Source organism: Mixophyes fleayi, chromosome 5 (assembly GCF_038048845.1).
Source record: "Mixophyes fleayi isolate aMixFle1 chromosome 5, aMixFle1.hap1, whole genome shotgun sequence".
NCBI classification, from domain to species: domain Eukaryota; kingdom Metazoa; phylum Chordata; class Amphibia; order Anura; family Limnodynastidae; genus Mixophyes; species Mixophyes fleayi.
The window spans coordinates 74,494,179-74,520,552 of NC_134406.1; the positions used below are offsets into that span (position 1 = coordinate 74,494,179).

The following is a 26,374-nucleotide window of genomic DNA, read 5'->3' on the forward strand; positions in this document are numbered from 1 at the left end:
TTTTCACACATCGTCACAGGTTATATATTTGTTCACTGTACAGTGCACCCTGCTTTACAGGGTGTGCCAACTGTATCTTTGCACAGTGCACTATGCTATATACAGGGATCTAATGTAAAGCTTCTGCGGTGAGTGTTGCATACTTGTTCTGCCCAAAATTAGCCCTTTGTTACCGCTCATCATGTTTTGTTTCAACAACAGACACACTATAAAAATAGTTTGAAACTGGCAAGTCTGTGCTTTTTCTGGGTTAACATGACTGATAAACTTGCATCATGTAAAGTAAGAGAAAGATTAAAATACAAATATATTTTATTTTTATTATTTAAAAAGTATTCTGCTACCGACTCCACCTGTTCCAAAAAATGTGCACAGTAATAAACTGTATGGTTGGTTATAGGCTGTGCTGCTTATTTTGTTTTGTTAATAAATTATATTTACTATTGAATGCTGTGTTGTGTTTTACTAATGATAGTCGTCAGCATTTAGAGACTGCATGCAGTGAATGCAATTATAAGCAAACATAATTTTTAATGCAATGGAGAAAAGGTGGGCGGCAAAGACTACATTACCCACAATGCTGCGCGTCTGCTCCCAGGTCGCTGAGCAGTGACATAAAGGCTGGTGTGGAAGTTGCTTCTCTCTAGTTGGTCAGCACAGCAAGCACGGGAGACGGTTATAAGAACAAGCAGGGGGCAGGAAACGTGTTTGGCTTCCATTGCAGCCACACTACAATCACCTATACTACAAGCACCCATGGCTCTGACAGGTCCCCTCAAAGTGTGCATCGTGGGCTCAGGAAACTGGTGAGAGCAGGGCGGTGTCAGGCAGGTCATGTAGCTAAACTAATAAGAATCAATGCAATTCATGTGCACATGAAGACCAACACCTTATACTGTGTGTCTTAGCTTCAGAAGATCATAGGTCTGAAAATAAGTCGTTTGTTTTTCTGAAGTAGTTATAGGTTATCTGTGTTACCATGTCATATGCAAACGTCTTAACTAGTAGTTTGCGATCCCCATCACAGAATATTACTTTGCAGATTTCATGTAACTCATATTTACAACGTACACGATTATTGTATTATGTAAGAGGATTTGCAAGTGTCATGTGGAGGCTTATTCTCACCACTGAGCTAGGGCACAATCTATTTCCCCTGTGTCCAACATTCTACCAGTGCAATAAATTGTATTCTGAAACATACTTGGGAAATGGGTTTAAAAGTCTTCCTAAAGTGCACATATGTTTTCATTAAGGTACTTTACTATTAACTGTGCACCAAATAACTTATGAAATTGCAGTATAATTGCATGGACACTCTTTTAATTATATTAAGTTAATTTGATCAATACAGGCCTATTGTAATGTTCCTTAAAAGAAAACATTCACAACATGTTTTATTAAAGCAAATAAATTTTCCATATGCTTTTTATTTGTCTGAGCTATCTGATTTCAGTTTATTAAGAGTAAAATGTCAGCACTTGAGCTTATAAAACATAAAATATTTTCTACAGAATAAGTTGTAGTTAGCAATAATTGTGTGATCTCATTAAGGAAATACTATACTTAATTACTTTTATATCATTGAACAATTCAAATTTAAAGACTTTCAAAAACACAAAAAAACCTCAAACCCCTGCCCACATGTAAAATTTATGTGCTTTCCATCCCTCATTATTGAAACGCGTCCCTACTGGTGTCGTGTGATGTATTGGAGACATGGGACACATTCTATGTAGCCATTGTTATTTTTGCAGATAATTAAAATAAATTTATTAAAAAAAAAAAAGAAAACACACATTTCAGTCTCTCACCAGTTCATCTATCAAAAAATTGAATGGAGGGAATATTTAAATTGTGTTTGTGTGAATGTAGTCTTACTCTGTTTTAAGATTTGGTGCAGTAACCTCTTAAAACCTGAATGTGTCACTGTTGGTGTTCATTTGTGTGAGGCTTATCTTGCTCAATTCAGAACTTTAAAAAGGGGGATATTCCTTATTGCTTTGTTCAAGAAGCATGCAAAAGTGAATACTCCCCTCCAATCTGTAGTGAATCATTGTTTTGTTGCCTTGTGGTTTTGGAAACAAATAACATCAGCTGTGGTTTCACTGCATCATGGTGAAATAAAATATACAGTATATCTTATAAAAAAACAAATTCTAAGTACACACTAAATATAAGATATAGCGAGTGTTTTATTAGTAAATATCTGGTGAGTGCAGTTCAGTGATCACATTTTCCCAACAAGGATAATAAATATTGTGTCAATAAAGAAATTTGGTGTTTTATTTGCTTAAACACCTATAATTTAAACATTATCAGTAGGACTTGGCTGGGGATCGGATTACATTTTAGGTCAAACAAATCCATAAATAATTGAGACATTTTAACCACTTGTTTTAAAGGTAAATGCCTAGAGACAACTTCTGTTGATTGCAAATGCTACCTGCATTGTTTGAATGCATACTGTTATTATTGTAAAACAAGTATCTGGTTACAATTGTAGTGAATAACAGTTAATTACATGTGCAGTTACCTCAATTAATGTAATCTTGGTAAATATATTATCTTCTCTGTGAAGCGCTACATAATATGTAGGTACTATAGAAATAAAGCTCCTTAAATAATCTTCAGTCTTGAATACAAGGTTGAGGATGGAAAAAAAGCCTTTTGTATGAAGCACTTAGATTTGTATTCCAGTACTAATTTAAATGATATAATCAATTTTAGTTAAGCATTTGACTTTCTACACAATTGATTTTTAAACCGGACTAAAATTCTTGTTCAATTATGGAGCAATGTAGTTCCGATTTTGCAGTGTGTATGCATTAGTGACCGACAGTGTCCATAGATCTCTATGGAGTGTGCAGAGTCGCAATCTTTTCAGCTGATGGTTATGACCGATGATCATTGGTGAAAATCGTTAAGGATATCGCACTGAGAGATTTTATATAGTGTGTATCCAGCCTTATCATGCCAATCGCACAATAAAAGACTGTTGGCTCCAATATTGCATTAGTGTGTACATTCCCATGAACATGTTTTAGCATACCAAAGCACATTGTATCGTTTAATTTGATTTTCTATTCGGACTAAAAATCTCTATAAATGATAGAACAATGTCAGTCAAATTCTGAAGTGTGTATCCCTAACGACTGGCAGTGTAAGCAGAGCTCCTTAGAGTTTAGAGTCACGACCTTTTCAGCAGATGGTTGACAGATGAAGAGCACAGATCTGAAGGTAAAACGTGTATAGTGTGTACACATGAATCGGCACGCTGATCGGGACTTCACTTCGGGAGAACACTTTCTGTTGTGTGTACTTACCATTACTCTATACACCAGTGTTTAGATGTGGAAATCAGCCTTGCATGTATTTTATAAATTAACTAGGTGTGTGCAACGAAAAGTTACACTTCCCGTAGATCAAGCGTTCAGTTTTTTTTTGTTTTTTTTTTCTAAATGGAAAATGAATAAATGATGTTGCACTTAAAAATGTTTTATACAGACAAGCATTGTGGCTGTCTCCAACCAATACTAAATATGTACCGGCTAAAGAAGCCACACGATTCAGCTAAAATAAATCAACGATTGTAAAGATCTTAGTTTTCAAAAAAACATGACAGAGCATGTATATCTTAACTGTTCTGTAATTCCAGTCACATAATAATCTTATCTCTGTCCCTGCTACATTACTGTTGCCATCCCAGTTTCAAGGCAGCCTTGTCTGGTGGGTCTATAGGTGGTACAGACCCCCTCCAGCCCCATCACTGAGGTCTGCCGGCAAGGACTAAGTATCTTCTGGGCCAACTCTAAAATATCTCCATTTTAAATTGATGTAATATTGGGTGTCATTGCCAATCCAGAATGAAAAATTATTTATCCTTTGAGCCTCTCCCAATGTAAGAATTTATCCCTGAGGCTTTATATCTGCAAGTGAAGATTTTTGTATCTCTGTAAGGCAGTGTGTAGAAGGCCGTATGAACCTACTCATAAAAGATAAATCCTTGAGATAGGACATTTGAAACTATGATTGACTGCTTGTTAGCTCTTCTATAATTATACTTGCATATGGAATAAATCAGAATTTTATGTCTTGAGTGTTTAATGACAGAATGAGATATTTAAAAATACCAATGCTCTTGATACTTAGCAGTATTTGTACTGTAAATAGCTATGTAGTCTTATAATAAAATTTCATACAGGGTAGGGAATACATAGTGTAGTGCTTTACTGCATTACTGAACCTGATTAGGGTTGCTGCTGTCAAATCTTTTAAGCAGCCTGGTATTATATTCCTCTGTTCAGTAGGTAACCCCATCCTCCATCACCTACTCCTGTTCTCCACAACTTACTCTACATCTATGGTAGTCACACTGCTCCTCCCTGACTGGGTTATTTCCTCCACTGATATCTGTTTATCAACACTTTAATTTATGTGCTTACAAACAAACTAGCTGGATGACTGGTTCATGCAGCATGTCGGTACTAAACGAATCTCTGTGTAAGTTAGTTTCTCCACCTTTGTACAAATCCTTCTATTTAAAAATAAATAAATAAAAAAAAAAAATAGACCCAACAACCCCTTTACAATAAGTGGACCCTGGTTGCTGGACCGTCAAAGTGAACGACCCCTTCTAGCACACTTCTACCTTATGTTTCATTTCTCTCATCTGATTTACTGTGTGAGCTATAGGAACATCACATTTTGTTTTGTTTGCTACTGTTAATTTTATAGCATATCTATCAACCCCCCCCCCCCGATTGTACAGTGTTGCAGAATATGCTGGTACTATATAGATCAGTTTCTAATGCTTATTATAAAAATGCTTATTCCATGTGTTTTTGTGTGTGTGTGTGTGTGTGTGCAGAATGAATCTGTTTTTTGTTTTTTTTAGATTAAATACCTATCTGTGCAATTCTTCTATTGAAATACAGGTTGGAGGCTGTTTCCATAGCAATTAATGTTGGGTGGTCTTTGCTATATATTAACCTGTTTACATTTGAACAAGCATTGTGCGTTTTAATTTCTTCAGTTGTTCCTGTTTTCTCGCATGTATTTTAGGGGCTCCGCTGTTGCAAAAATTATAGGCAACAATGTGAAAAGTCTGCAGAAATTTGCACCTACTGTCAACATGTGGGTGTTTGAAGAAAATATTAATGGGAGGAAGCTCACGGACATCATCAACACCGAACATGAAAATGTTAAATATCTCCCTGGCTATAAGCTACCTGATAACGTGGTGAGAATTTTATCTTAATCTTCTTTTTACAGTTAAAACTGATGATTTGCAAACTGCAGTCCTTGTACCTGACAACTCCCATAATTCTCATCAGATGTCAACAAGTGGGGAATCGTGGTAGTTGTAGTTTGTCAAGTGGTTACAAACGTCATTACTAACCATATAGGTTGGTTTTGTACTAGGGCCTCATTGTTTGTGTCTTCACATTTAACAAATATGCTGAATAGATAAACTTGTCATTAGCATCTGTGGTACATAAATAATTGTTACTGTACACCTTTATGAAGGCATGTCCTTGCTTGGCATTCTTACATTTACCCACTGCTCACATCACATGGTGCAGCTCTACATACATGCCTGACCCCCTTGTGCAGTGCTGCTTGAGATTCCTGGCATTCATTCTTAAGTGTTCTGCATTTCATCATACATGTTTGCGTATTTCTTAGCTTGCAGTGTGTTTTATTGTGAAATGTTATGTCCCTGCTCTAAAGTTATTGCTGACAAGGCCAACTCCAAAGTATACTTCTCTCACAAGGTTCCCTTGAGAGTGCAAGCTATATGCTGCACAGTGTTCTCACCAGCACCTATTTCCCGGGTGCTCCATCCAGCTGTTTTTACTTGCTGCCCGGCTCTTGGAGCCCAACAGTACTATAATAGAATAAATCTTTGTTTCTCCTGTTTATAACAAGTACTGTGTGATCGCTACAGCCAGCAGTGTGTGTTAGACCACTGACGACCAGTCCTGGCAGATGTGAGCCAACATTTTTCAATATTATTGCAAAGTATTACATCTACCCCCACCCTGCTGATTCTTATACTGCTTTCATACGGCTACCCTGGCAATATCCCAGGTATGTGAACCAGGATATTGCCGGGGGACAGGCTCCCAGATAGGCAAAATCCCGGTTTGACCGGGTTCACACTGAACCCATGCAGACCCGGGTCTGGCAAAAAAAAAAAAAAAGAATAAAAAAGTTCTTTTACCTTAGTATTTCTTCATTGCAGGTTGCATGAAGAAATTACGTCATTTCTATTGGCCAGGGATAAAATTATGCATTTAAGGCGGCAATAGCGGACCCTACGCCTGGATTACATTATGCAGATGAAGGGGCCGCTAAACTTCTCTTTACAAGTTAGCGCCGCTTTAAATTTAAGCTGTCATCTCGTCGATTTCCGGCGACTTGTACAACCCGCACTATGATACATTTACCCCTTGGAGTCATTTATACTGCAGCCTCGCCCCAGCAAAAAACCCAGGTCGAGGCTGTAGTATGAAAGGGGTATTAATGTCACCAGGCTGGCAACACATTCTGGGGAGAATATTGCTGCTCTTTGTAATTTCTCTCTCAAATGAGTTGTTGTCTCTACCAGCTGTACTGTCTATGTATAGCCCATGTGGGATTAACTGGTTTATTACATAATAAGCAATTTTATTACTAATAGAGGGACATTCGTTTTGTGACATGTTTAAATAATTCCTGCGCAAAGGTACCAGCAAACGGAACACAAACTTTCTAAGAACTAGTGTGGTATCTGGTTCTTTATACATAGACATCCATTCTGCATATCAATGTATGTGTATTAAAGCTTAGTCCATTTAGATGAATTCAAGATTCAAATAAAATCTCCTACTTTTTAGCAGAGAACTGATCAGACGTTTACCCACATTGTACAGTTATTTGTTGGATGTTAATTTGATTCCATTTTCTCTAGGTTGCCATCCCAAATCTCACTGATGCAGTGCAAGGTGCTGATCTCCTCGTCTTTGTTATCCCACACCAGTTCATTCATAAAGTCTGCCGGGAAATCTCTGGGAATGTCCACAAGAAAGCTCTAGGAATAACGCTTATAAAGGTGACATTTTGTTTTACCCCCAGATTTAAGGAGGGAACATTTGATCAGCTCCCTTTATGAGGGAGGGGGGGGGGGTATTGTGCACGGTGTGCTGCGGAACATCATGGCTGCGCACATTTTAGGGTACTGCGCTACAGTAACATCAGATTTTCCTGCACACTTCTATGGGGTGCAAGGAGAAATCCGCAATGATAAGTCGCACAGAGTGCCCATACGACCACTCCATGGACAATTGAATTGATCCCTATATTTCTAGACCACTTTTTTGCTTTGTTTCCATATCGGTATGTGTATACATGTGATTTACTTGCACAGTTGAATTGAGCTAGAGATTTATGTAGTGGTTCAATTGTTGTATCATGTAATTAAGTATTTGCTTGGAATTATTAAATAATATGCACAGATCTGTCCCATAGAGTTTGAAATCTAAGGCGATTGGTGCAGTAATGGACAGAAAAATAGATTCAGGATGTTATGGTAGGTAACAGTGGTGGCTGTTAAATCTGTAAAATTAAAAAGTCACCTTTAGGTGGCTCCTAGATCTGTGATACGGGCTGAATGAAACTTTCATGACCTAGAACAGTTAATGAAGTCTAAATTTGTAGCACCATAGCATAAGTTCTACTGGGGGTAGATGTGGGTTTTTTTTTTTTTGTTTTTTTTTTTGTTTTTTTTTTTTGTTTTTTTTAGGGCAGTCTGAGCTGCTTGTGCAAAATGACCCATGATCTCACTTTCTGATGACTGATTTCAATCTTTACACATCTAAAAGTATTTTCCCATGTCCACCGCAACACAGAGGGAAAACATTCAAATAAGCGCTTCTTCCCTGTGTGCTGGGATGGTATAGACTGACCAATAACACTAACACAGTATTGTGCTCTCTTTAAAATTTCAAGAGCATATATTGGCATTGCCAAATCTGACATATAGGGCCTGATACTGAGTTGATTGCAGTTTGGGTGTAATTTATGCTCAAAAAAAGCTGTGTGTAAAAATAGTAGTATTAAATTTTTATGAAGTAGTTGACATGAACTTTTCTGTTATCTGGTAAAGCATCTCATTTGGAACACATTATTGGAACATAATGCCTCTTACATGGACTTTTTAAAAAAAATAATTAAATACACTTCAGCATTAATCCAGCTTTGCAATTTGTTTCTTTAAACATTGATATCATTTTAGTTGTATAAATAGTTTTATTGTGTTTCCCTCCTAATTGTTTTGCTATTCAGTATTTAAGGCTTGTGACATGAAGGCGCTTTAAGCACTTGCATGTTATATCCCTGGTAACCAGGTGCTTCCATGCTGCCTGTACATAATGTGCAATTTACTTTGACACAAGTGCTGGTATACACTGTAGACCCTTTCTGCAGCATGTAAGCTTCCATGGCGGTGAGCTGCTGTGCCTTTATGTAACTAGCCTAGCTAAAGCTGCTCATCAGTATCTCTAAATGCCCGTCTTATCTACACGTTATTGACGTGCATTTGTTTCCAGGGTATAGATGAAGGCCCAGAGGGTCTGAAGTTGATATCTGACATTATCCGTGAGCAAATGGGAATTGATATTAGTGTGTTGATGGGAGCTAACATTGCAAATGAAGTGGCAGCAGAAAAGTTCTGTGAGACAACAATAGGTAATGTACATACAGAGAATCGTAAATTGATCTATTTGCAGGATGGTATATTATATTTTTTTCGCTTTATGTCTGTCTTTTATACAAAGTGCACAGCAAAAACGGCAAGTGTTTGCTAAAAAAAAAAAATGCAGTTAAGACACAAATATAATTTCGTAATGCCACATGGCATGAGCTATGTGAATGTGATGATGACGACCCGCCAGTAGCCTTTGGGATGGTTGAGTGACTTAAGTGCATTGATTTAGAACCCCACACTTCTCCTTATTCACATCTGTTATAGTAGCTGAAATAAGATACTGTTATTAGTAACATGTATTTTTAGTTGTCGCAATAAAAAGATAAAACTACTACAAATGCATGTCAGTGGGCATGACGTTTTGCAACATCGTCCCATTTGCGGAATGGTATCTTCTGCTGATCTCTGCAGTCAGGATAGACTTGTGTGGTTGATCCGTCCGTGTCTACAGAAAGACTGTTCCAGCCAGCGCAATCTCCTGTGTGATAATTTTAATCAATTCACATATCTGTATAAATTCAGACATGTTCCTTTTTAAAAAGTATTATGCACTTTGAGACCAGTTCACCTTTAATTACTGTCCTGTCATGATGCAGTTAGGTGATCTCCCTCTCTCCCTGAATTTTAAATAAGTAAAACTTCCTGTTGTGGGCTGTTTTTATATGGCAATTCTAACGTGCAACTTCCCAAGGACTTTATATGGTAAGTCACTGTTCACCATCCTGTACAACTTTGGAAATTTATTTTCTGTTTAATTTCTTTTTACACTTAAATTTACACTCTAATGAATGATTCATATAGCTCAACTGAGCAAGCCATAGAACAACCACCACATTTCCATGCAAAATCTCCTAGTTGAGGACATGTGCGTCACACCAAATGTTCTTATTATGCAGCTTTACTGTATTTCTTTCTTTTAATGATTTAAAAAAAAAAAAAAAAAAGACTATGTAAAGCTTTAAACTACATCATCCAGCAGATGGCATAAAAAACTACTTATACCTAATCAAAAAATATATTCGATACCATCAGACACAAGGTCTGATCTTGGCCATGCATAATTTCATTATATCCCTTTCTAAAGTCTCAAAATGTGACATAATGTTCTAGCTATCCAATTTCATGCTTTGGAGATCAGGTAATAACATGACACTCGTAAAATGTACTTAGGTTTATTAATATGTATATTACGATGGTCATTGAAACATTTTCTGTGGAGGCGATTTATCTAAAAACACGGACTCTTATTTTTCCTACTACATGTTCACTGAGTATCCGTTTTTGTCTCCATCCTTTCAGATATGTATTATTTGGTTGCCGAGGAGGTTGTGTGAGTGGGAGGACCGATCAGAAGTTGCAGTCCATGTGTTATCGTGCTGATTGGGCTTCTTGTTAGTCCTTCCACTCACAGCCCCCTTAGACTGGTCACAGTTTTCATCTAGAACTGTATAACAAGCACAGAGCCCTGGAAAAGATGGCTGCATGAATGGCATTCTGGAAGTGCTGCTGTAAGTGAATGCACTCGATAGTTGTGCAAGGTAACAAAGTATTAGGAGTTAACAAATCCACATAATGTTCAAGGGTGTCCTGAGATTTATATGGTGGTTACTTTTGCTTTATTCTTGGTAAATATAGATATTCTTATAAGTATAAAATTGGTAATTTTGTAACTCAAAAAAGGCAGCTTGTTTTATAGTATTAAGGAAATGGAGTTTGTGATTGTGACACTTGTGCACTCTGCATGACCCCAACACCAGGCAGAATCTGCCCAAGTTACCTTTCTTCAATGTAAAAATAAAGTGCATGTTGATGCATGCAAAGTCTACTATTTTTATTATAAAAATAAAGGACTGGGTGCTATTGTTCTGTAGGTGTTTGTAGATGGTGGCTAACTTACAGTTGCCAGAGCACTTGATACAACTACATTCAATAATATTGTTAATGCTCAATATGCAGTATTGTATAGGTAAGGGAAAAATGGCAAAATTATATCCCAAAAATAGGAACCGCTTACAAAGTCATGGACAATATAGCGGGTTAACCCTTGGTGTTCTCCTGCTGCGTATTTCAGACAGGACACCATCAAGAAATTGGATCGTTCTCTGAATTATCTGAAGGAGTCCTGTCCGAAACGTGTAGTGGGAGAACACTATATGCCTATATTGTCCATAACTTTGTAAGTGCAATTCTTATTTTTTTTGTCTTATTCAAACCACGAAACCACGGTTACGATGGGACAGCGCTCTTTCCTTCTATAATTGATTACCTCGAATGCTCAAATTGCAGACAAATTAGTCAGATCCCACTGTGTTGCTAATGTTTCACACACTTTTGAACTCTACCTACAAAAATATTGAAACCTAGAGCGCATCTCTAGTACCCTACTACAGGACTAAGGGAAATGGGTGGGTGGGGGAACAGATTCTTTGTGACTGGGAAAATAAGGCAGTCCACCATTTTACTGTTGTAACGCGAAGTTGCAAAAAATACATGTAAACTCATTGACAAAAGGGGTAAAAAAAAAAAAAGATGCTCCAGAAGGGTTTGTGAGCTCACTTAGAAGTTTTTAAAAAATGTGAACATTGTGTTTTTTTTTGTTTTTTTTTATTATTTTTTTCCATTTTTCTCATCAGGCAGCAAAGTCCTTGAACACGGACATTTGTTTAAAGAACTTTTGCAGACTCCAAATTTCCGTATAACTGTGGTGGAGGATGCAGATACCGTGGAACTATGTGGGGCCTTAAAGGTAGGTGGATTTTAGTACTTTCACTTGCCCTCTCGGTTTTATAAACATTTAAAAAATAAACTATTTAAAAACACCTAACAAATGCCAGTGATCTAACCTAAATGGATTAAAATGGATTTTACTTGTAAGCTATTACAAAATGTACCAATCATGGTTTCATCCCTAAGTATAGTGTAGTAAGTTGGCATGTATGGATTAACTTTTGTAACCTGTCCGCCGGGAGAGACTTGAGGACAGGTCTTGTGACGGGGTAGGAGGGGGCATGGTGAAATCATTGTCCGCAAAGCCCTACACCCTACTAGAAGGTGCCAAACTTAACGGCATTGAATAGGGGGGAGGGGCTTAATGACGCAATTGTGCCTTTAAGCCCCCGTCCCCACTATGCAATGCCATGAATTTCAGCATTTTATAGTAGGGGGCGGAGCTACCCTTCCTCAAGGATCAGGGAGATTGCCTGCTCATCCGGGTGGACTCCCTGAAATTCTTGAGCCTCCCGGAAATTCCTTGAGTAGCAGGTATGTACAGGTGTTAATCACATACTATAATTTTAGCTCTGCGTGTATAATCTACAACATGAAATATGAAGAGGTATTAAACGATGAAAACATTTCCTGTATTAAATACTGTGTATAAAACTGCCATATAAAGAACTAGTTAATCATTTGTTGTGGTGTAAATGTGTCAGACATCAAGAGTCCAGAAGTAAGAAGCAGCCCAAGTTTAAACAGGTGGTTACATCTTGGGTCATTTTTTACTTGATCGTGACTGTCATTGTAATGCAAAAATCACATTAACATTTCACAATGTGACCTGTGCATATATGGGTATAGCCTTGCAGTCTTCAACTGATTAAAGCATAACTTACCGTTTATTTGCTTTTAAGCCAGTAATTGTATCTAGCCAAGAAAACAGTTATGTAAAAAAGAAATTACACCCATTTTCACATCTGTGTTTCTATATGCCATCATCTGGTCCTCCCCAAGTCATAACATTTGGGCAACGTTAATTTAAATTAACAAATAACTTACAATAGATTTTAACTTTATTCAACTAAAATAATCCATCACAAACCATATGTGAAAAAGTATGTACGCCCTTTTTCCATGTCCATAAATATGCTAATTTGAGTTGGGTGCTGTTAATAAAGTGCACTTCATTATTTGATCATCAAGCAGTGCTACCACTTCTGTATAAAAGCAGAACCTTTAGCAATTCTGTTTGGAGCGTTCCGGTTTGTGTTTAGAGAGGACATCTGCAATGATCTCCTAAAAGCAATTGCTCCTCATCAGTCTGGAAAGGGTTAGATTGTGAGCTGTTATCCGCTTAAACCTGTGCTTCCTTGTATTATGCCTCTGGCATGTTCTGTATTACATTTTGTTCTGTGTTGCCTATGACAGTGTTTGTATTATGCTTAATATCTTGCTACTCTTGCATTTATGCTTCCTGAATGTTTTCTATATCTTGCCTTTGCTTGTTTCTTTATTTAGCCCGTTGGCCCTTTTCAGTTTGGTCAGTGCTCTATTGACCCACTGTTCTGTGCTGCAGAACTTTGTTGCGCCTTATAAATAAATGATAGGCAATTTCCATATAACTTCAAGTCAATCATTCTACAATCCAAAAGGATTCCTAAATTAGACTGACTACATCTTAGCTTCATTCTATGGGGAGACGTATGTGGGGTTAGACGTGTGTGATTTCTGCACTAAGTGGGATTTTCTCACAAAGTGGACGAAAATGCAGTTAGACAACACAGTTGGACAAACATTGGACTACATTTGACTTGCTTTTACTCCCAGTAATAAGCAACATCTGCCACAGCCTATTTCTGCACTACTTGTCTATTTATATGGAATACTGCTAAGAGGTAATTCTTAAAATACCCTTGCTTTTTGCTTTTACCCCTTTTATCACAATGTTTCACAAATTGCTTTTCTTAGTCTCATTTCATGGCATGATCTTTAGGACTGTGTCATCTTTCACCCCTCCACCAACACACAAATTTGTTCATATTGCACCTGCATTACTCCACTCACCTCTATTTAACACCCATGAACTGTTGTCCTATTTATTATCTCTAACAAGTACAGCCTCCACCTGTCGCCAGAAAATAAAAGGCCACACATCTTACAATCCCCTTGCCTATCTTTCGCTCACTCTGCTTCTATTAGCTGGTGATATATCACCTAATCCAGGTCCCCCACACTCCTCACACACACATACATCAGAACACTACCGTTCTATAGCAAACCTCAAACACATCACCTGTCTACCCTCTCTTCCCAAGTCCTTTAAATGTGCCCTTTGGAATGCACGATCTGTTTGTAACAAACTTACCTCCGTTCATGATCTCTTCCTCTCAAAAAACCTCAACCTTCTGGCAATAACAGAAACATGGCTCATGCAATCAGACACTGCCTCACCTGCAGCACTTTCACATGGTGGCCTCCATCTCACCCACACCTCCAGACCTGAAGGCAGACAAGGAGGTGGGGTTGGACTACTTCTCTCCCCACAGTGCACATACACCGTTCTACCAAATGTCCCATCACTCACGTTCACATCTTTTGAAGTACATGCTATTCGCATTTTTAATCCATTCTCCCTACGTGTTGCGGTGATCTATCGTCCCCCTGGAGCACACCAACAATTTATTGAGGATTTCTCTGCATGGCTCCCTCACTTCTTATCTTCAGACATCCCCACCATCATCATGGGTGACTTCAACATCCCCATTGATAACCCACCTTCCAAAGCTGCTTCCAAACTACTCTCTCTAACATCCTCACTTGACCTCTCCCAGTGGATTGAATCATCTACTCATAAGGATGGCCACTGCCTTGATCTTGTTTTCTCTAGACTATGCTCAGTTTCTAATTTTATTAATACACCCTTCCCCCTCTCGGATCATCACCTTATCAGCTACACTCTCACCCCCACTGCTCTAACCTCTCTACTGTCTAACTCTACCAAGCCTCCTCATACTCGTAGAAATCTTAATTCTATTAATCTTCAACAATTTTCCACCTCTCTCCAACACCTTCTCTCCCCTATCTCTACATTCTCATCCCCTGAGATGGCAGTACCTCATTTTCACCTAACCTTAGCAACGGCCCTTGATCAAGTGGCTCCAGCGACACTTCATACTACACGTCGACTTCGATGTCAACCGTGGCACACCAAAGCAACACGAAATCTTCAAAAACTGTCCCGTAAAGCAGAACGTCACTGGCGTAAATCTCGAAGCTCTAATGACTTCACATATACTTCTGTCTACCACTCCTATCGAAATGCTCTGGACACTGCAAAACAAACATACTTTCAATCTCTTATCTATGCTCAGGCTTCTAACCCCAAACGCCTTTTCAATACATTTAATCATCTTCTCAATCCTCCCACCCCGAACCCTCCATCTACTATCAGTGCTCAGGATCTTGCTTCCTACTTCAAGGACAAGATTGACAAGATCAGACTAGAAATGGTATCCTCCTCCTCAACAAGCCATCAGCTCATTTCCTTCCCACTACCCTCTGATACCCTCTCTTCATTTGACCCCATAAATGAAGAGGAAATTTCTACGCTCTTCTTATCTTCCTACTCTACCTCCTGTCCTCTTGATCCTATTCCCTCGCAAATTGGTAGATCCCTGTCTTCTGTGCTCATTTCACCTCTAACTCAAATCTGTAATCTCTCACTCTCTACTGGCATCTTTCCATCACTATACAAGCATGCAGTGATTACTCCTATTCTAAAAAAACAAAACTCCGACCCAAACTCTCTCTCAAATTACCGTCCCATCTCTCAGCTCCCTTGCCCCTCCAAGCTTCTAGAGAGACTTGCCTACACTCGCCTCACACGCTTTCTTTCCGCAAACAACCTGTTGGATCCTCTTCAGTCTGGCTTTCGTTATCAACACTCCACAGAGACTGCGCTGACCAAGGTTGTTAATGATCTGATCACTGCTAAGACTGAACGCCATTACTCTCTCCTAATTCTCCTTGATCTCTCGGCTGCATTTGACACCGTTGACCACTCTCTTCTCATACAAACGCTGCAATCCCTAGGTCTTCAAGACACAGTTCTATCCTGGTTCTCATCTTACCTCTCTAATCGCTCTTTCACTGTTAATTTCTCTGGAGCCACATCTGCTCCGCTTCCCCTATCAGTTGGAGTACCACAAGGCTCGGTGCTAGGTCCTCTGCTGTTCTCTATCTATACCGCTTCTCTTGGAAATCTAATAAGTTCCTTTGGCTTTCAGTATCATCTCTATGCGGATGATACCCAAATCTATCTATCCTCTCCTGATATCTCGACATCTGTGTTGTCCCGTGTAACTGACTGTCTTTCTGCCATTTCATCTTGGATGTCCTCTCGTCAACTCAAACTTAATCTTTCTAAAACAGAGTTAATAATATTCCCACCCGCCAACAAGAGCATACCTGACATTTCTATCTCTGTTGATAACATGACCATAAATCCCACCCCACAAGCTCGCTGCCTAGGTGTAATCCTTGATTCACGCCTATCCTTTGTTCCCCACATTGACTCTATATCTAAATCATGTTACATACATCTAAAGAACATTTCCAGAATCCGCACATATCTCACACAAGACACTGCTAAAACCTTAATTCATGCACTAATCATCTCCCGCATTGACTATTGCAATTCCCTCCTTACTGGTCTTCCCAAAAACAGACTCAAACCCCTAAAATCTATTTTGCATGCTTCGGCAAGACTGATTTTCCTTGCAAATAGCTATTCCTCTGTTGAATCACTCTGTATGTCTCTACACTGGCTGCCTGTCTTCTACCGAATCCAATATAAAATACTTTTACTAACCTACAAGGCCATCAACAAAGCTGCACCAACATACATCTCCTCTCTTGTGTCAAAATATCTCCCAACTCGGCAACTCCGTTCTGCAAAAGATCTGCGTCTCTCATCCACCCTCATTACATCCTCCCATTCCCGGTTACAGGACTTTTTTCGGGCTGCACCCACTCTATGGAACTCTCTCCCTCGCACAATAAGACTCTCCTCTGTTCTACAAACTTTCAAGCGTTCTCTGAAAACCTACCTATTCAGACAAGCTTATAATATTCCTCAACCACCATCTTAACCTCACTACCTTTAGCCTGTTACACAATTTCACACAAGACAACTACCCCCGGACCAACATTGTTGTGTGACAGGATCATTTAGCTTATGAGTCACCCTACCTTTGCAGTCTGGCTGGGCCAAGATGCAAAATGTATACTTAACCTCATGTGTCAATCTCCCATTGTCCCATAGATTGTAAGCTTGCGAGCAGGGCCTTCTCACCTCTTTGTCTGTTTTACCCAGTTTGTTTATTAGTTTATTACGTTTGTCCCCAATTGTAAAGCGCTACGGAATATGTTGGCGCTATATAAATAAATGATGATGATGATGATGATGATTGTATAGAAACCTTATCATACCGTTTTTATTATGTCTTCCAAATTGGCCTAGCATTGTGGCTTGCATGCCCCAAAATGAATGGATGGATAAATCCTGGTAAAATGTCTGTTCCTTTTGTGGACTGTTAAAACTAGTCTATAGAGCTCTTGCACCAAACAATGTGACTTCTGTTATGTGTTTGATACTTTGCACCACGTTCAAACCCATAACGTACACCGAAAGCGTATGTTGTTTTAAGACCTTGCATTGCGTTTCAATCATTAAACCTCTACAGCTTTTATTACCTATAAAATATTAAATTGCCCATTACCTAATATGCCCCTGATATTCTATTTATCTGTTTGTGTTTTTCCATTGCAATGTCCTCTCTTGCAGTGGCCGCTCATTACTTTAAAGGGGCATTTATTCTGTGACTTGTAGCTCTGTGCTGAACTCAAAATTGCTTTTGCCTCATTTAAATGCAGCCTGTGTTTTAGAGTATGGGAAGCAGGAGATGAGACATCCACTTTGCTTGCTTACTTATCTTTAAACAGTTTTTATTATTACTATTGCAAACACTTTCAAAGGACTGGAGATTCCTGAAACATATTTGCTTTGGGGGGGGGGCATACAGTCAATTAGTGTTTGAATTTAATCTAGAAGCGCACAGGGTTTTTGATTGTTGTAAAGTCTTTTGAAAGCTTAATTACTTGATTTTTAGAGGTAGGAGATAAAGGTATTTCAGTATTTATTTATATTGTGGGATTAAAACTGCATTGATTAGGACAAGTTTTACTAGAACTGTAATAATTAAACAAGATGCTTAGGTAGTATACTGAGAAGCCAAGCTGATCAGTATTAAATAAGTATTGCCGTGGGTCTCTGAAAACACTTAGCTGCTTTATTTGCCTTTTTACTGTGCATTTAATCAAGGTTGCCTGCCCAGCGTATCCTTGTTATCTGTGGGAGCTTGTTAATAATATAGTTTTATGGCCCTAAAAATGTTTCCCATCCGTTACCTTTGCAATGTACCCTTCATCTCCATAAATTTGTTTTGGGTTTGTTTTTTAGTAGCAAAAAGGCATACATACAAACTGATCAGAAAAGTGCAATAGGTGGGTTCTGCCCTGTCACAAAGCATGCCAAACTAGTTTATAAACTAAAAGGTTACTCTACATATACAGTATGATGTGGTGCACATGTCTCAGCTACATCCTTTACTTGATATTGCTTTTCCAGTTGTAAAAGAGAGTGCACATAAATCCATTCTTTCCAATGGAAAGGTTGTGATGCACACTTTTAATCTTGAGTGCGATCAAGTAAATACTGAAATTACTCATTTGCTCTATTTGGTGGTTATTTGATTGATTCAAAAATATGAATAGTGCTTAAAACAAGCAAGTGGTCTTTTGCTTGCTATATATTTTTACTTTTATTTTGAGGGGCTGCTTTGTTATATATTGTATATCCTTCTTTGTGACATGATTGTACATTTTCTTTTCCACAGTTCTGAGTATATATTTTGAATGATCACAAATGCACATCATATGGAGTGGTTAAAGCCAAGGGTTAGAAAATGCTCATGTATGAAATACAATTTGTCTTCAATCTCTACCATTTCTACCTTTTTTTTCACACAGAATATTGTGGCTGTGGGAGCTGGGTTTTGTGATGGACTCATGTGTGGCGATAATACCAAAGCTGCAGTTATCCGTCTTGGACTCATGGAGATGATCGCATTTGCCAAAATCTTCTGTAAAGGCCAAGTGTCCACCTCCACGTTCCTGGAGAGCTGCGGCGTTGCTGATCTCATCACCACTTGTTACGGAGGACGCAATAGAAAAGTTGCTGAGGCGTTTGTGAAAACGGGCAAGGTAGTAACCTGATTGATTCATATAAACTTAGATGGAGTATGCTTAACATCCAAAGAAATAAGAAGCAAATGGAAAAACTAATTAACCTTTGTCATGTGTTAGCCGGCAATTCTTCATAGAAAATTATTATAGAGAACGCCTATATTGAAGTAGCTTAAAAATAAGAACTTGGTCTGTTACTGGCTTTATTACACATATTTAATAAATGTGTAAAGGCTAACTCCGCTAAAAAAATAATTTTTTAATTTTTAAACATAGAATTAGTATGATAGACTGAACTGCCCTCCACCGATACTTGCTTAAATGCACTCTACTAGAGATTGTATCTAGCTTCTTTTTACTTTCTTTATGACTAGGTCCCCTTTAAAAACATGGTCTCAAGCTGTAGTTTCCCCAAGTAGGCAGGAGGACTCTGCTGGGGGCAGGTACTGTTTATCTGATTGCCGCATTGATGATTTGGAGGGATGAGTGGAACTAACCAAATATCCAATGGACAGTGACTGATGTGAATGACTGACTACATATTCTCTGTACAGTGCTTTGTAGTATGATTGGTGCTATACAAATAATTCATAATAACATATTTATTGTAAGGAAGGTCGTGGTGGTGTTTTTTTTTTTTTTTTTTGTTTTTTTTTTTTGTTTTTTTTTGGCTTACATCATGTGTTTAAAGATTCAAACATTCATCATGCACATATTTTTGGCAAGTAGATATTCTGTAGAATTCAGAACTTTTATTTGTGTCTTGATGCTCAACATTACGCATCTGGTATGCACAGTATAGTTTTCAGCAGCAAATTAGAAAAAAAAAATATAGATTACAAACTCCTGAAGATTATAACCACTCCTTTGCTACCACAATTTGCCTTTTGCAATTTAGGGACAAATTGTCTTAAGAATCTCTCCAAAACAGGTGGTTGTACACAAAATAGCTAATGAAACATACCACTCATACAGACCACTTTATATATTTTCATACAGCAGAAATCCAAATTTCCAGCTACAATGTTTACACTTGTACAACAGACAGTTGCATCTCTTGTGTATCATCTAATAGGGCTTCGTAGCCTGGCTTGAGGCAGCAGTTATGCTGGATCGGTAGCCTATGATTCATAACATTTCAGAAGCATCACTACTGGCCCCATTGTGTCTAGGAAATGAGGCACACAAGTGATTTAAAAACAGTTTACATAAAAATCAACAAAACACAGCACTTTTAACCTATGTGGACAAACGGCCCCATGGCTACAACTAGTCAGAAATTTCTAGCAAAACCTAATCTGAACAAGTCGTAAATGTTTTCGTAACTGTAGTCCCAAACCAGCAACAGCTTTCAGTACCACACTGAGCAATCAAAAGAAAATGTACTCTGCGGCCCCAGACAAGACAGAGACCAGGTTTCAAGGGAGAACTATCAATGGACGTTTTTCGTCAGAAAATAAAATTAGCCGAAACTGCCATAAGCGAGAAGAAAAAAAAATAAAAATTGGTCACGAATTCCCAAACTCTCCAGTCTATGAAACAATGATTTTTATGTTAAAAAGGTGCTTTTACAAGCTAAAATTGTACTGTGGAACTGTTCACACCTGCCTAGGCAGGTAAAGTATGCTTATGACTTGTAGTTCAACAATAGTATTTAAACTTTTTTTTTTTTTATATGCGCTTTCTAAACCAATTAAAATGCAATGTCCATTGAAATGAATAGATTTTCACTCCTCACTGTTTTTTCACTCAAACTTGACTGTGTGAAACCAGTGACATTATTTTTGGAGATTTTTAATGGCGTGTTAGCAACTTGCCCATTAATAGATTCCCTTCTGATGGAAAGAGGGAAAACATCAGCTTACTATCTGTGCAGAGAAAATATAATTTTTCCACTTCAGTCCTTGCCCGGTCGCAGACGGTGAGAAGACCCAAACACTAAGCGGCTAGAGCACTGGTCATAATTGATCCATTGGCCCCAGCACGTTGGGTCAGCATTACTAACTATTGTGCCACTGTGCTCCTATTTTGGCAGAATATATATTTTAAATTGACTTCAATGCTGTGACATGTCAAGGGGAAAATATATTTTAGCCCTAATTTTTTTTTATGATTTTTTTTTTTTTTTTTATACACTATTTAGTAAAATAGAAAGATATATATATATAGTGGTACAAAGCAATCCACTCTGGTATCCACCTCTCGCATATCTCACGAGGAACAGGCTCATTTCACTACTTTAGTGATAGAATTGGAGCATTGCATGTGGAAGAAATAAACAGGAGACCTCCAGGTTTTCTTCACTCTGCTGAGAAGCTCCTAAATATACATTTCCCCATAAATCCGTTTCGGGTGCATCTGTTATAACTGGCGCCAGACATTATCCTGGAGACCAAAATGTACAGAGGCCTATGCAAATAGCTCAGCCACTATGGCTTCTGCCAATCTGTTTGTAACAATTGATTTAGTAAGTATAACAGCGCACTTCAACTGCTGTGTATGTCTTAAATTCTGTGGCACAATAAATATAGGTCAGTATACAAGGCACAGTATGCAGTCTAGAAATACATGGAAATAAGGGGATTACAATTTATACTATTTACACGTATGTATTTGTGACCATCTCTTTCACTCCTGAGTCAACTCAAGTTATTTTCTGGTCATGCTTAAGGACATTGCGTGTGTGATAGCTGTTAATGGGACAAGGTACCTAGTACTGAGCATTTAGTTGGTTAAAATGACTGTTTAAATATGATTTTTGTTAAGGCCTCATGAAGCCTTTGTTCAGCCATTTTTGTAACTTGCATAGATATTTTAGTTGCTTAAAAGAGGTTATTCATTTTCAGTTTTGCAAGATGTTGGCTACACCTCAAGGCCGTGTGCTTACGGGACATAGATGAGAATAATTGGCACATCTGGCCTGAGAAGGGGGAGGAAAGTGAGAAACTTGAATACGTGAGATAGTTAATCCGCAGCGCATCCCATAGAGCATTGTATGCTTATGACGTAGGCTTCCCATATATCCAGAATGCTATAAAAACTTGTAACTTTGAGATATTAAATAGAGAATAGTTCATGCATACAGAACTGGTCTGTGCCTATTCTTTTCAGTTGTAGATGAAGCGCTTCCAGATATACTTGACACCATTAGGCAAACTGAGCAGATTATAGATCTGACAACTGTAGTCTCAAATTTCCAAGAAAGGACCACTCCTTGGGAGGTGTGTGTGTGTGTGTTATACATTTTATATAGTAAAGAAACTCAAAGCTGCAGTTTAAGATTCTCTGTTTGCCTCTCGGTCCTCCTGCACACCCTACACTCCCTGTTGGTAAACTCGCAGCATGCCATGTATAATCAGTTTGCATTTCTCTGCATGTGGTACAGCAGAGATTCATTTAATCTTTATGCTAAACCTGCATTTTCTTTGTGATCACACATTTCTGTTTTCTATGAGTCTTATCGAAGCTTTCCAGCTGTGAATCTGGTAGAAAAAGGTGTATCCCTTGGTTAGAACACCACACCTTACATAAAGCTTCCTCATGAAATTAAATGGCCTTTCTATTTAAAGTGTAGTGCAGACTTTTTTTTTTTTTTCTATCTGCTATCACTATTTTTGTAACTACAAGAGCGATCAATTTGATTAACTTTTTTTTCCTGAGCTCCTATGCCAGTGTAATAAATGTGTTATTGTGCTGCAGAGTATTGAAGAACTAGAGCAGGAGATGCTTAATGGGCAGAAGCTTCAGGGACCACAGACCTCTGCAGAAGTGTACCGCATCCTGCAACAGAAAGGACTGGTAGATAAGTAAGTGCCGATCATTTATCATTTCCAGTGTAATTCAGCAAATGTTAGTTATTATTTTATTGTTAATCCGCACCTCATTGATAAGCCACCTTGTGTTCTTTGACTGCTGCATTTTCGTCCCTCCCTTTTTCAAAAGGGCCGTACAGCAGAAGGTGGTAGAGTACCTGCACTCCTTCCTTCTCCTCTACGTTGTGCAGGGGTGGTCACATGATGCGGATGATGACCTCTCCGGTCTGCCTTATCTGCTTTAACAAAGAAAATATTAAGGTTCTGGAGCTAGGGGGGCAGCAGCACACAAGACACAGCTATGTGATTTAGTGATGGCTGTCTTTTCTTATTATAAAAACAAAATTGGTCTACCCCCGCATCTTAAACTTATTTTCCTGAATTCATGGTTATTATGCTATCCCAGATTACCCCATAATATAATTGCCTAGTTTTCCCGAGTATGGAGATACCAGATACGTGTACTTTTTTTTTTTAAGGGGTTGAGCTAAGTTTTGAGCAATGTTCATGATTTCATATTTTTACTTTATTTATTTTCCTTTCTCTTCTCCCCAGTTTTTGGAGGGGCAGGGGATTCAATTAGTCGCGATGTTCCTCAGAACATTGTGGCTTCGCATTTTTACCGTTACTACGGTAAAATCTCTGCTCAGTTTTTCTTCCACCTCTATGGGTTGCACGGAAAAATCAGCTATTTCTGTAAAAATCCAGCGTCCGCAATGTTTTGAGGGACATTGCAGGTAATTGAATCCCCCTTTTGTGTTATTTTAATAGATGAAATTACACCAATAGTTTCCCCTTATTTTTAGCAGTAATAATGAATATTGGATATTAAAGCAATTACTATTAGATTCACTTTAGTGAGGTCTCCCTTGCAGGGTTGAAACACCCAGTTAAATGAATGGAAGTCGCAGGAAACATATCGCTTCAACATTTAAAATGAAACGTTCACTTTAAACATTGCACAGTTTTTATGTACAGCATGCAGATGGCAACGGTCGAAGAAAAAAAAAAAAAATATTTTTTTTTACTTGTGTTTTTATAGGAGCAAAAAGTCATATTTTTTTTTTTTTTTTTTTTTTTCTTTCAGATTTCCACTTTTCAATGCTGTTTATCAAATCTGTTATAAAGGAAAACCTGTGGAAGAAGTTATTTCCTGCCTACAAAGTCACCCAGAGCATATGTAAACAGAATTATACTTGAAACTTGTTTGTTGTGTGCTACAATTTTTTTTTAGACCAATCTCCCTTAACGCACAAAACCATGAATGTATGAAGTCTGACAATATCACTTGCCAAAGTCTAGTTTGCGACATAGTATAATCGCACTGACATTTTGTTATTCAAATCCATGTTTTGCATAGATCATGGAAATTGGGACATCTGTAAGGAAAGTGTTATGTTAATGACAAAAAGATAGTTTGAATATTTGTGAGCACATATTATCCTGCTACTAAAAGTTCCTGTATCTGAGAGGAGCCAACAGTGATGGCGTGGCTCTGTATACTCTAAACTGAGCCGTGATCTCTCTGGGAACAAAAATGAGTATACTATACCTTGTCTATAGAAAGGGGTTTCTCTCTCTATAATATGGAACCAAGCCTGGTGTTTCTCTTCCAAAAATGTTCTGTCCCTACCACAATAAAAATATTTGTAGGGGCTATTGTATCTATATTTGGCTTTGTGTTATTTTATTCCTAATGATCGGATATTTTTTATTGTACTACAGTTGCATTTAGCAAATCCTTTATATTTCAAGGGCAAACAATGTGGGAAATCATATATATAATTTTTTTTCTTTTTAATGTGTGCATCTTTTAAGCATTTACCATATCCTAATTTTAGTAGCGATGCATATTTTATAAGGGCATTATGTTTGGTACAATATTGTTACTACATTTTCTTTGCTGTGGGAGAATCCTATGACCGTGCCATCCAATGATATATATGCAAACACTGTATAAGATTGTAATGCTATCATACTATTAAAACATATGAATGAAACCTTTAGGTGGTATAAATGTTTTTTGATTTTTCATATGCATGTATTCCACTTTATTACTTTTTTAAATTTACAATTTTATTCAAAATATGCAGCATTAATGCTTAGTAAGATGGTCCTGGTTAGCTCCTTACTCCTCTTTTGGCAGTATAATCTTAATATTTGTAATGGTTTTTAGGAAACATTGTTAATATTTAAAATTACTGTTAAAAATATTAATAGAAATGATATGAATTCAAGACTAGAAGTGGCTTTTTTTTATTGAAAATACAATAGTATATACATATAGCAGGATAAACACAACAGAGCAGTGTTGTAGGTTGTTTGTAAAATAACATCATTCAAGCATTTTGCGTTACCAACGAAGCGGTTCATTCATCAAACTGAGGAAAGTCTCACAAGCTGAACTGTAGGGAAATTTAGCGAATGAACTGGGTGCCCACCACACTATTTGTGCCCCTTTGTACCTGAACACCAATTGGATAGATCTTTACTTAGTAAGTAGGTGGCAGAAGCGGCCAGGCATGATAATATAGCAGGACAGCTCTAAGCTTCCAGGTAAGGTTGACCACACATTAAAAGTGGAAAATTTGCTGTTGTCAGACAAATTCCTTTGACATTGTTCCAAGTATGGATGCAAAGCAAGCAGTCGTCAATTCTGATTTTGATATTTTGCGGGGATGGTGTAAAATGACATTGGCCATAGGTCTCATTCTGCACATGTAGATCTGTTTTCATATTATGGCAGTGCATGATTCAGTAGACACTGCTCTGCCATTTGAAGTCTTGAGTGGTTGGCAAGTGGTATACAAATACCTGTGATAATGCTCACACCTTTTATATACATTAAAGCTGTAATCCTACATTACAGTGATCAGTGCAACTTGAGCTCAGAGGGACACTCCAAAGCTTACCTGCTCACATTATAATGTGACTGTGGTTGCCATGAATCTCATGATACTGTCAAACCCTGCAGAATTATAAATAACAGCCTGACTAAATAAACTAAGGAAACCTGGTAATTACCAAAATTTTTCTTATAGTCTGATGGTGATTTGTGTTAAAAAAAACCAAACTCATTCTTTAACGGGATTGCTGTTTTAAATCTATATAAAATGCCCAAGTGTAGGCTACAACTTGCATTCTTCTTACTCAATGGGGAGTTTTTATTTTGATTAAATATAGAAAGTGTAAAGCCCCTTCTGGCATTTTTATTCACACCTCTCTTAGTGAATGTCCCAGAGGCAACACAACAGGAACGGTGCTTAGTAACAGAAGGCTGGTATGAGCCAAGGAGAAGTGTGTCCAGGAGGGTAGGAGTTCCTGGAATACCACAGCAATTTGTGAGCAGGGGGCTAAAGAACATCATGACTGAGAATATTTGTGAAATTAGACAGATTTGTGGAAGAAAATACCTCCGAGCATGGCTGCACATAACACGGTGCAGTTTTAATTGGCAAGAATGTTGATGGAACATCATGGCTGCTTATTTATACAGTAAAAGGAAAGCTCACTTTTGCTTGCGTTTATGAGCAGATATTTCAATAGCAAAAAATCGCACAGTGTCTTGCGGCCCTTCCGGGACACTATGCAGCAATTTTCTTTTCATTCATTTTTTTTTTTTTTTTTTTGTACAATTTAATCTGCCCATAGAAGGGAGGGAATCTCCAAGTTCAGAGAACAGCATGCATGGGAAGGAGTCACAATAATCGAGCCCCTGGGAGAAGCCAGATGAGTGGGTTGGGAGAGTGCTGGAATTGCTGCAGCTGTGGAAAACCCAGGAGTGGCAGAGAGA

The 26,374-nt window shown here is 38.0% G+C and overlaps 1 protein-coding gene across 1 annotated transcript; it reads left to right on the forward strand.

Moving 5' to 3' along the window:
- The first annotated feature begins 626 nt into the window (after nt 1–626).
- On the forward strand, nt 627–24,585 carry GPD1L (glycerol-3-phosphate dehydrogenase 1 like). Its single transcript, XM_075212384.1, has 8 exons — nt 627–806; nt 5,065–5,242; nt 6,956–7,096; nt 8,592–8,730; nt 11,383–11,495; nt 18,554–18,787; nt 22,469–22,575; nt 23,669–24,585. The coding sequence occupies exons 1-8, from the start codon at nt 757–759 to the stop codon at nt 23,763–23,765; spliced, it is 1,059 nt and encodes a 352-aa protein (XP_075068485.1). The 5' UTR covers nt 627–756; the 3' UTR covers nt 23,766–24,585.
- Nucleotides 24,586–26,374: the final 1,789 nt, after the last annotated feature.

What these genes read in the sequence shown, in the direction of transcription:
- GPD1L (XM_075212384.1), top strand. Translation starts at nt 757, where the DNA reads ATGGCTCTGACAGGTCCCCTCAAAGTGTGCATCGTGGGCTCAGGAAAC. An exon ending in AACTATGTGGGGCCTTAAAG is followed by an intron (nt 11,496 to 18,553) that starts GTAGGTGGATTT and finishes TTTTTCACACAG; the next exon opens with AATATTGTGGCTGTGGGAGC. An exon ending in CGTTTGTGAAAACGGGCAAG is followed by an intron (nt 18,788 to 22,468) that starts GTAGTAACCTGA and finishes ATTGTGCTGCAG; the next exon opens with AGTATTGAAGAACTAGAGCA.